Below are 12,166 nucleotides of genomic sequence, written 5' to 3' on the forward strand. Positions count from 1 at the left end.
AAGGGGGACGCCAACGGCCCCCTTCTCCCCCCCGGGTGGCCAAGCCCCGTGCCCGAGTCCCAGCTGCAAACCAGGCCTCTCACGTCATTCCCCTTCCCCCCGATTTCCTCCCAGCCCCACCAAAAGGCGCGCGGCCCCCCTCACTGCCCCCCCAGCCGTACGTCCTGGAACGAGGGTCACCACGGTTGCAGCGGCAGAGCGAGCGTCCTCGAAAGGCGTGCGCATCCTGCCCGTTACCGGCGCTCCCCCACGGAGGAAATGGCAGTTTCCCGCCTGGGAGCCGGCCCCGGGAGGCCACCGATGCAAATAAAAGGGGCCGGGGGAAAGTGCTGGAACCGCACTGTCGTGGTACTCGGTGGTGTAGTTCTATGACAGTTTTTCCCCATCTAGTTTGAGGCAGGTAGTACATGTGTTCCTACAGCGAGTTCCTGTATTATGTGATCCTCGCAGTTATTATTTTACACCCAGACATGTTTTGAAGAGAGTATTTAGATCATGGATAAAGAATTATGACTTACACTGAAAACATTTAAAACCCTTTTTTTTTTTTTTACAAAAGTTTATTTTCCACAAGGAAGAGCAATAGGAAAAATTAAATTGTTTTCCACATATTGTTTTCTTGAAACAGAGTCTACAAGGACATATTCAGCACCAAAACTAAAAACAAAAAAAAGAAAAGTACAAACAGCCATAGAATATAATCTATAAAGCAAACATTTAATATTGCACTTTGTTTCTCTAATGTTTGGATTTTACTTACTTTTTCCTAATTCAGATCAGAATTCTCTATCAAATACTGGGCTACAACTGTGAACCTCATGTTTTGTAACGCTGAGAATTGACCAATACTTGTGGAAGAGTAATGCCTCTGAACAACAAACAACGTAATTTAAACTGAAAGTCTTTATTTGGTAAGGTTGTAGACTTTTTCACTCTAATCACAAAGGCTGTGATGCCATGTCAATTACGACGATATTGGTCAATCCTGCTTCATACGCAATTTCCCATTGTATTGTGAGAAGTACTTTAATGCTATGTATATCAGCAATTGTTCCCTAGTCTGTTAAAGTAACAAAAAAGGAAAAAAAAGTAAAACCACCAAATGCCCTTTTATGCCAACGATCCCATCAGCTTTTATAATTGTCTGGTTGGAGAGGGTGGAGGGAAGGGACATTCACAAAATTGGCCTAATAACGCAAGACATCACCCAATTTCCTTCTCGTCCAATATTCCTGCTCAAAGCCCAAGCCTTTTAACTGAATCACTTAAAACGCGACTCATTAAATATTTTATCACCCTGTTGTCATTTTTTAAACATGAAGTATCGTTCATGTTCTCATGAAGGCCACTTATGGAAAAGCCTATCGTGTCGCATTTATGAAGCCTTAAAACCGAGGCAGAGGTTTTTAAGAACGAGCACCACGCAGGAACACCAGCCTCCCCTCTCCCGCTCCCTTCCGAGCTGTTTTATTGCACAAGGAGATAGATACTTGATGGATTACATCTTGATTTAAGTCGTCAACACCAGAAGCGTGTCCCTTTGTCAATGGTCTGTGTTACACGATTTCTGAAAAGGAAAGTTGACTTTTATTGTAAATCTCTAGCATCTAAGTGCTGGTATTGGTGTTAGCACATCTAATGGCTCCATTGCACTCTCTTCTTCCCTGGGGCACACTCAAGGGCGAGTGCTCTTTCCACAGAATTTCTCGCAGTCCGAATTAAGGTGTGGTGAAATGCGCTGTTCTGTTTGTTCTGAAGCTCTTGAGAGTACCACAGAAGATGCAATCATCAAAGCAACTCTAGCTAACTGGTATCCGAGTACAGCTGGTAACACCGATCTTGCCCAGTTTAATTATACCTCTAGTCTTACTATTTTACAGTATCATAAACCCTGAAGATAATACAAAGTGCACAAACTGAGCTCTTAGCATAGTCCAAGCGTTTCCTGCAGTTTGAAATATACTTTCTACTAGAGACTCATTACATATAGAATTTTTGGTGATTAGGTAACTATATATAAAAATAAATTTACTTTCCCTTCCCATCCCTACTACTTGAGATATCAGTCTGTCTATGAATCTAGACAGTGTATGACTATTTCCTTTTAAAATGCTTTTGAGGCTGAGCTGGTGTCTACTGGTGCGGCTTTCATTTGTGCCTTTTTATTTTTTTCTTTTAAAGCTTCACAACTTGAACATCTCTTTTCTTTATAACATACAAAGAGAAATGGGAATGAGGGTAGGTTTTCTAACTTTTGTGTATGTCCCTATTCCAGATCCCCCTCTCGAATAAAGAACAAAAACAAAACACAAACACAAAACAAAAAAAAAGAAGTAACTCAACAGTGCAACGTAACAAAACAAATAGCATTCCAACAGTTTGGCAAGTGATGAGTTCACCTGAGATTAAGTGATTTTTAGGCAGTCTGTAACAAAATGCTGCTTTGCGAGAATAGTAGAAAGGCAACAAATTCTTAAAAGAAATCAAGAAGGTATACAATCTTGATGAAGTCTATTAGTTTCGTTCTATTAACTCTCCACCCCCCACCCCAGCCCCACATCTGTTGCTTATCTACTACAGTAGGCTGCAAAACATACAGCAAGAAGGATTGGCTTGAAGGCATTTGATGTTTGTAAATAAATCCACAATAGGATCCAAGCTGAAGAGGTGATACATGATCAGCCTACTAGGACAATTCTGAGCATGTGCATATGCAGGTAAAGTCCAGGCTACATTAAATTAAAAAAAAAAAGAAAAGTCAGTGCATTTGTCAAAGTCTGTTGCTGTTGTTTTTTTGTCAAAGCTTTCTTTTGCTCCTTATTGTGCGGACCACAAACAAATAACCGGGGGTGGGGGGGTAACAACAAGTCCGGCACAAATGAGAAAAAGCTGTAGTGACACTGAACCGCACAAGATAAGCAATGAGCATGTGCAAATTTCCAAATCATAAGAGGAAGCCATCCCTCTCTTACAATGTGGTTTGAGTGTTTTGACACACATGACTGTAGGTTAGTAAGGCTGCTCCTAGTATGTGCCAGTATTTAAGGGAGGGGGAAAGCTCAGGTCTTCAAGCATGTGGAGCAGTCCTACAATGTTTCTGTAGGCTTCAAAGCATGATCACAGGTTGTTTTCATTTATTCACCATACAGGCAAGAGCAAAACCACTTCCTCTGAAAGTATGTCTCCACTATGACGCCTTGACCTTCAACATGGCAGGTACGATTCAAAACCCAAGTCAAGTCAGCTTCTTATGGATTCCTTCAACGAGAGGGGCAAGATGGTCTGTCATCTGTGGGCTGATCTGGGTTTGGATCAATCTGACCAAAAGAGGAGAAAAAACAAAACAACCCAACCCATTGTTAGAGTCAATTGCTAGAAATAAACCAATCCAAACAAAACCCCACCAAAATTCACAAGTTTAAGACAATCATAGTGGTAAATGGCATCCCCAATCCAAAGGTTATTCAAATAACTGAAAAACCTCTAGTCAATTAGACAAAATTCTGATTGAGCATGGTGGAAAATTTTGAACGACAGGCCAATGGCAATTTAAGGATAAGCACAAAGAAGTAATAAAAAACTGGAAAAAATCTGCTTTAGTAGCACACAAATCTGGATTATTTACTGTACACTAAAAAGACAGCTTGACCCATCACTAAAAATGTAACTTAAGAAATATTTAGTTCATTTCAGAAGACATTTTGCTTCAAAAGTTATCTGTAAAAAGTCATTCTACTTTTAATTTACAAGTAATGAATCCTCAAACACCCCATGAAGTGTCTTAGAAGTTCATGTGTTCCACACCTTACCTCCTCCTTTCTAGAAAAGGAAGAAGGGGGACAACGTGCTAACTTGGGTCTCCAAAACTGGGTACTAAGAATAGGTTAAGTGTACAGTATATAGTTTAGACAACATTCTTATCAGTTAATTTTATACAACTGTTTTTGAGCATAAAGTAGGCTTCTTTCTAAATCTTTAAGGACCTAAAATGAAAAGGACTTAGGAGCTGTATTCTAGGGTTAAGCTATAGAAAAGTCCTCAGAGAAGTCTCCAGCACACAAAAAACATGCCCCTCTCTGCCCACTCAATAGCAGATTAGTGTTTCGAGAAGAAAAAAAAAAATCAACAGTGAATTCAGGCAAGGTTTAGCCAAAGGACACTATTTTACCTAAGTCAGAAAGAATACCTTTGTAACTCCTCTACGTGGAACTTCTGAAAGCACTACATACACAGAACCAAACATGCACCGAAAGAGTAGTTTTAGAAAGTAGAGCTGAAAAACATTAGCGTGTTGTGCATCTATAGACCCAAAATATTGGTGTTAACCAATGCAATGTATTATGTATGTAATGCAAGGTTTTAATGAAGTTGCCAAGAGGGTACAGAAGAGCTTGGCGATTTCTACAAAGCATTAGAATTGTGAAGAATCCTGAAAACTCTTGATGCAGTTCACCCGCACTTTGCTAAAATGAAGCTGGCTTATCCCCTGTTCATCAGTTTAATGATTTCTCCCCATTTTAGGAAGGAGGAACAACTTCCTACATTTATTCACATGACAGAATTCAGAAAAAACAGTGAATTAGTCATCATATTCTGTCTGAGGTACCTACTTCTGAATAGAGGGGTGGAGGCAGAAAACGGAACTCCTGGATGTATGCAAACAATGGTCCTGGAAGCGCTCTCTCAAAGTCATCACAAGCACCTATGGGTGCAAGGCTGGACTGTCTTTGTTCCTCCGTGACCACTTCTGCATAGCTAGGAGGTGCTGCAGGGAAAAGGCACACGCAGTTTGAGCAACAAGTTCTTATGCATGTCAAAATATGTAGCAGGATAAATATTAAAACTTTCATCGTAAAAGGCACCAGCAGGTAGGTAAATTACTTCAGTGACTTTTTAACAGTCGTTGAATGTGAAGGGGAGGGTAGGCTGTTTTGTTTCAAGATCATGCTCAAATCCAAGAGCAGACTGACCACTGCTTATTGTGGCTTAATTATCCCCTTAAAATTTGAAGAAAACTCAGAATACTGAATTTCTGTACGGGTAGTAATGATAGAACATTGCATTCCTCCAGACTCCACAAATCTGAGTCTGGGATTTGTACATATAAAGGGATGTTATTAGGTATGTGAAAACAGAGGGAAGGAGCTACAGAGTTTTTCCTTTGACAAGAGAGATTTCCCATTGAAATGAATTACATTATGTTTTCACAAACCTTGGCTACTAAGGCTGGTGAAGGACACCGTAAAGCACTATTGTGACAGGTTACAATGCCTTATAACCAAGGATGCAATTGGGATACAGGGGGCAGAATAAATTCTGCACAGGTACAATGGCATCCTGCGCTTTCCGTTGTGCCAGCCTCCAATCCAAGCAGCTGGGTTTCACTGCTTGTCCTTGAGAGAGGAAGGCAGGGAAGGAACCCTGTTCTTTCTACACAGAACAAGCAGGTGGCAAGGAAACAGCCACAAGGAACTTCCTGTGGGCTTTATTACGAAGGATGTAATTTGGGTGTGTTTGCACGACAGCAATGAATAAAGCAGACAAAAATCTAAACAGACTAGCAAATTGGTTGTGATTTGTATTGTCAAGTTACCTTCGGGTCTTTCAGGCAGTGTCAGACCAAGCCAATTCATGTTCATGCTACACTGGCTGCTCACACTCGATGTTCTGCTACCAAATGGGTGTAGAGGAATGGTACCAATGACCAGTGGTAAGTTAAGGAATAAATCCATGGCGCCTGGAATATCAACATATACCTAAAGAACAACAACAGAAGAGGTGTATGATTAAAATGTAGGTTTGTATGAGCTCTTCATAATTATTAGACTAAGTTCTCCATCCATGGAATTTTCCACAAGTTTCTTACTGTCTGTTTTAGGGCCAATGCCCCTAATGGAGTCAAAAAGCTCCTCAAGTCAAAAGCAGCTCAGGATTCTTAACATGAGCCCTCACATGGAAATGTTGCCTACCCATAACACATTTGCTTAGCTGGCACACCACAACTGTTTTAAGGACATGCATGATTTAAACTGATTTACAGAACTCCTGTCAGGACGCTAATACTAGGATATGTATTTCTTTTGTAACTAGTTAGCACAGAATGCTTTGTTACCAATTTGCAAGGAATGACAGAAAACTACTCATGCTTGAGCGAAACAGACCATCCAACGTACCATCAGTGAATACTCCACTCGGATTATACTACAGTCAAGGATTGAAGGGGAAACAGGTGGAATTTTCAACTGTTTGCCATTCCAGGTTTCTGTTTTGCCAGATGACAAGGATTCCCCACGCAGGTTGGCAACAAGCTGTTTGACTTCCTTCATTTTCCCTTTGGCATAAAATGCCTGTGTTTGGTAAATGGCTGCCTTTGGCACCACCACACGGGAAGAGCAGTTCTCAATCTCAGCAAAGATCTGAATTGATTCACCTGAAACAAACAGAATTTCATGCTCTCTTTGTATTTACAAGGCAGCTTAAGCAAATCGCCACATTCTGTGTATTGTTATAATGCACCGGATGCTTCCAGCAATGCTCTACCTTGAAAAACATCCACTGATGCTAACAGGGATAGGATCACGACAAGCTAATCTAAAAAGAGAAATGCACAGGTCTAATAAAAGCAAATGTCCTTCGACAATCTGGAGACACAGCTAGCATTAGTTAACAAAGTTAGTCATAGTTAAGAAAGTATATTTGGCAATAAGATTGCCAAATGCAGACTGAGGTGGTAAGAATAGTTTAAGTCCTGATAGTTTAAGTATTTCGTTTATATGAAAGCAGTAAGTACAAACTGTCATTTTAGAAGGGAAGGAAAAACATTTCCTATAATTACTTCTGTTACGTACCTGGGGTGTAGCCCTTCCTTTCAATTTTGGCACTTAAGGATATTGGGCCTGAGGTACAAAACCAACAACAGAGAGTCTTTTCTTTTGTGCCTGCTTGGGGTGACTGCAAGAAAAGAACAACATTGCCCATTTAATTAAGAGTTCCATTAATCTCTTCATCTATTTTAATCAACACAAAAAGTTATTTTAATGATGTATTTACTACATATTTTGATAAACATAGCTAGTTTTACTTATAGGAAAAAACTCAAGCAATTTAAATGGCACTATGCAGATACAACGTTTATTCTGATTCCATTACGCATTAACACTGCTTTTCCTGCTACGCTTCATGCTACAGTCACACTTAGAACAGTTTTTATACATGGAAACCTGTGTAACCGAAGAAAAGGCTTTATAGCCTACATATCCCAACACATTGTTGGCAGAGCTTTTCATTTATCAGTAAACTAGAACATCTTTCCAGTACACTGTATTTCAGAAACAATAACTAAAAAACAAAAGTACTGTAACCCTGACTCCTGCTATTTCCTCTGTTTTGGAATGATCCTGTTTCATCTATCTTAAACAGACTTTGTTGTTTTACATGGTTATCAGGATTCAGGACTGGATCCAAAGCCCATTAAAGTCAAATGCGAGTCCTTTGATTTTAATGGAATTTGTGCAACGCCAATGTCCCTTTGCAAGTCTGATTTTTCACCCATACACACAAGAAACCTATTTCAATGGACTCTGAGGTTTTTTCCCCCTCCATAGATTAGAACTTGAGGAGGAGGAAAAAAAAAAAGGAATTTTAGGCCAGATTGAAATCAAATCCTCATTGAAAGCAGTTGTGATATTGAAATTATTTTAGTGCAATGACATTTCAGAAAAAGACTATACCGAATTATGATAATTTCTCCCCATTGGTAGAAAACTATCCATATGGAAATTATCAATTATGCACGCCAGTACGTTTTTTGCTTTACATTTTTAAGTTAGCAGTCTCTCATTATAATATTAAGTTTCACTGTTCCTTCCACAGATTATTCTTTATTCAAAATCAAAGAGGAACAGTTCACGAAATTTTCCTTCCTTGTGACATTTTACAATTTAGTATTATAAATTTAAATTGACAAAGCCATTTTACATATCTTAAATGTGAAGCAACTCCAAGAATAGGAAAACGTAGCTTTCAAAATACCAGTAGTTAAAGAGTTGCTGAACTGAAGTAATACTTAGAAGATCAGCTGTAATTAAACTAGCGAATAAATATTAGGTAAAATTAGGTGTGGATATTGTTTCACTTATTATACTTATTTTTATGCCAGAAACAAAGAATTAGTAATTCTGTCAATTCTTACCAGTAATGAAGGAGTGTTGATATCTATATGCTCAAAGACTGTAAATTCCTTCTTTAATTTTACTGGTAGAAACCAAGGCCTATGCAATTCGGCTTTCACCCAATAGCGCACACTGCCATGTCTGCCTTCGAATGAGGTAGCAAGTGGTCTGTGCAGGACACAAAGGTCAAAATTGAGTAAAGTCTTTCTGTCTAATAATGATACAATTGATCAGATCAGGGATTAGTATGTAGAACTGCATTTTTAGTGCACTGTAGTATTTAATGCAGCGTAACTTATTTGCAAAGTTTCCATATCTCAGAAAAATTCAAGATTAAAGATGGGAGAAAAAATCATCTCCGATTCATCCTACTGTAGTTTTGCATAGATTTTAAGAATCAATTGAAGAATTGTACTAGAAAATGCCAGGAGAATACACATTTCCTTTAAACTTAAGAGGCCACTTTCACATCTAGAGTAAAGCACGCCCTTTTAAGGCCAAATTAGGACTACCAATTTAAAATTAGCATTAGTATCAACCAATTGTTGTTTTGGATATCGTATTTTGTAAATAATTGTCTATTGTTTACTTGGCTGGTATCTCAGTGTCAGCTTAATTTTAGCTGCAACTCAGCACTTTTGTAGTTTGCTTCGCCTTAAGCAAATACTTCAATTTAGAGTTCTGAAGAGAGAGGCTATTTTGAGTACCTTCTAATTTTCCTCTACCCTGATGAGACCAGCTTAAAACATTTATATTGTATACGGATGTACATATATAAGCATATAGAAACACACATAAAGTCATCAAGCCTATTCTGCTCTGAACTTTGGCAGATGAGAGAAGTCCTTTTTGGGAGCTGGAGAAAAATGAAGTGGAAAGGATCTCCAAGCCTTTCAGCATCACCTTTTTTCCTGTAACATCATAAAATCAAAGACAAAAATCTTTATATTCCAGTTATCTCCAATTAACAGCAGTTTTCCGTAACTGATTTTTTCCCTTATTTTTATGCAAGTAAATTTTTCCTATTATACTGAGTTTTGAATACATTGCAATATATAAATTAAACATGAATTATCTGCAAAACTTCCATGTCTTCCACAGGGAGTAATATTAACCATGCTAATACTTCAACTGGAATGATTCTTTCAGTTACAGGTTTGACTTCTCTACTGGCACATCTGAAATGTTTACTTTTTTATCCCAGTAATCCAAATGAAAGGATTTTCTAATTGGTCTTCAGTGTTTCATCCTGCCCCATATTCTTTAGGGCAAAAATCCGTAAGGCCAACATGTGCTGTCTTTCCACTGTTGCTCTGTAGTTTAAGTACATTTTGGAAGTATTCTACGGACACAAAATAACAAGTAAGTAGGCAGTGTCAAACTTCAGGCTTCTAATACCAGCTTTTGTTTTTTCAGTATTATCAACAGCTGGTTTCACAGTTGTTGTTTCAGGTCGCTTAAAAAGAACCTGTGTTTTGACGAATGCTTGTGATATTTTGCTGGCTATCTGCTTCACTTCAAGCGAAGCATTTCATGTTTGTGTGTAACGCTTTTTCGTCTTTGCATACTTAAATGCCCCTTCCAAGGGCATTAGTATTAGCCTTTTTCTTTTTGTAGTTGAGATTTGCACAGAATGCTAAATGGTCTTTAAAAATCCCTATGTATACAGGTCTTCTCCACTCTTCCAGCAAGTTCTACTGTAAAGTCCTGTGCTGTTCACTTTGAAACTGACCGCTAAAAGCGTTTATCATCTGCACATTTTGCTAAAACCAGCACCTCTAACAAACAGATGGTTTATTAGCTTTAATATTAGGTACTGAGGTATTTCACGTAACACACTGCCAAATTTTCTCAACCTTAATGACTTCACTGCTTGCCTTTTACAGCAAAAGGCTCCTTTTTCCATCCATGTTGAGACTCCCTCTGTTCCTATCTATTTATTTGTATTGAAACTCGTATTTTTAGCTGATTTCCATACTGGTAACTCCTCTATGTATAAATCTTCCCTCCACCATGTCTAGATTACACATTTCGGACTTTGGGGGTGGGGTAACAATATTAACACTTCTGCTCTCACTCTTGCTTCACCTTTGCTTTCTGCGACAAATGGGATTAGGTACAGGAATTTTTCTTGCTTCATCCACCCATCATTCTGCTTAATTTCCATCCAGGCTTTCTGTATAAAGGCCAGCCTGGATACATACATCCTATTTAAACGAGAACCACCTCCTCTTTTGTTCAAACTGTTAAACTTGCCACATCTGTTCCAAACCGAGCCCAAACAATTCAGCTATGACCTTATCTGCTGGTCTGCATGGCTCCAGTAAACTGTTGGTTGGGTTAGAAGGTATCTCAGCCACTCTGCAGTACTCCAGTGACGGTTCAAATTCCTCTCCCTCCTCTTGGGAAGGGGCAAAATATTGGAAGACCTAGTTAAGTCAGCAGGACTTGGTCAAAAGAAAGTGAGCAACTGGGCAGCAATGAGCTCCCATTTTGTGGAGATTAAAAAAAAAAGAGACAAAGGAAGCGTGTATCAGTTTAAAAGCAACCTCTTCAGTTTAACGAGATTATGTCCTCCGCTGCATGTCGGAGCACAATTCCTGCTACCATTGAAAAGGTTTCCCCTCCACCCACAGCAGGAGTTTTGCTCAGGCGGGTGGGCAGCAGGGCCCAAGGACTGCATGCGGGCACTTACGTCTGTGGAAGCTCGAAGCTGAATGCATATTCGTGCCTTCCCGAATGGATGGTGTGAAGGCCTTCTTCTGAATTGTCATCGTCTAGGAGGGGAAAAAAAACACAACAACATGCTAGTCCACCTGCACACATTTTATACATCACACGGGCTTCTCTTCCAGAATAAAAGGGATTTACACACTCGTTACAGCAGTTACGAATGCGGCATCCCAGAAACAAGGGTCTCTGGTCCATTCGTATTAACCGCTGGATGCAGGGCCAAACCTTACCTACAGAAGGGTAGGCAAGATTGCCAGATTCACCTTACAGAGAAGCAGAGGTTAATTTGCCTTAATTTATAATCCCGCCTCTGAACAGTGACACAGTTGCAACTGCTGCCATTTCAAGGCCTGCCTGCAAGATCTGTAATGGAAATCATGCTTTCCAGGGCGACTCCTAGTTAAAGTGAAATAGAGATGGCTCTTTAACAGCATTAAGCTATCTGCACAAAGTCTGCTGCGTAAGATTAAATTTAGTAATTCGGCTTCCTTTTATCTCCTGCCTGGCAACAGCGTCCAGAAATTAATCGCCAAAAAAGTGGGAGGGGGAAAAAAAAAAAAGAAGGGTGTACAAGCACTGCCTGGAAAGTACCAGGCAAATTCAGGGGCACATAAAATGGCAAGCTGCAAGTCCCAGGTATTTGCTGGTTCCACCAAGAAAGCTGACCGTTGTGTATGGTCATGATTTCTTGACCACCTTTGAACACTGCAAGCAATTAGCGGTTTATTCCAAAGTAATTACCATAAAACCAGAAAAACGCTGACTCCATCAAAATAGAAAGTTGAGAGAAAAATAATTGAGCGTCTCGCACATAAGAAGGGCTGGAACAGTAAAAGGTGATACAGTGAAGACAATGCGAAAGGCAACCGCTTTTATTTAATGGTTTGAAGCATTAATGGAAGCACGCAGGCACACAGGAAGATTTTAAGTTCCCACTGTCCTACGGAAACGCCGATGCTCCCCTTCCTGCACTGCACCACGAAGGCCGAAGAGCTTCAGAAAAAAAAAATAAAAAAGAAAAATAAACCAGAAAAGCCCCCACCAGCAAGCTACCGACACAAATGCACCTTCAGCAGGCAGCGCCACGAAGTGCGTGTCAGGAAAGCGCTCCGAAAGGGAGAGATTGTGTGTCAGCGTGAGGGTGTTCTTGGTGGGTTTTTTTAAATTTTTTTTAGACTTTTTTCTTTTTGAGACGGGGGGAGCGTCGCTTTTGGCTGCGGCTCTATTTCCCAGCGCGGCCGGTCTCCTCCTCACAGACGAGC

General features: G+C 39.8%; 1 protein-coding gene across 1 annotated transcript in view; it reads right to left on the reverse strand.

Moving 5' to 3' along the window:
• Positions 1–528: 528 nt before the first annotated feature.
• ARRDC3 (arrestin domain containing 3) overlaps positions 529–12,166 on the reverse strand; it is a 14,181-nt gene continuing 2,543 nt past the window's right edge. Inside the window, exons 2-8 of the mRNA XM_009330305.1 lie at positions 10,867–10,948; positions 8,192–8,339; positions 6,849–6,951; positions 6,174–6,430; positions 5,594–5,756; positions 4,611–4,765; positions 529–3,317 (exon numbers count right to left, since the gene is read on the reverse strand). Of these exons, the coding sequence (XP_009328580.1) occupies positions 3,261–3,317; positions 4,611–4,765; positions 5,594–5,756; positions 6,174–6,430; positions 6,849–6,951; positions 8,192–8,339; positions 10,867–10,948 (965 nt within the window). The 3' untranslated portion in view covers positions 529–3,260. The remainder of the gene's footprint in view (positions 3,318–4,610; positions 4,766–5,593; positions 5,757–6,173; positions 6,431–6,848; positions 6,952–8,191; positions 8,340–10,866; positions 10,949–12,166) is intronic.

The sequence above is a fragment of the Pygoscelis adeliae genome, unplaced genomic scaffold, assembly GCF_000699105.1.
Source record: "Pygoscelis adeliae isolate BGI_AS28 unplaced genomic scaffold, ASM69910v1 Scaffold178, whole genome shotgun sequence".
NCBI classification, from domain to species: Eukaryota; Metazoa; Chordata; class Aves; order Sphenisciformes; family Spheniscidae; genus Pygoscelis; species Pygoscelis adeliae.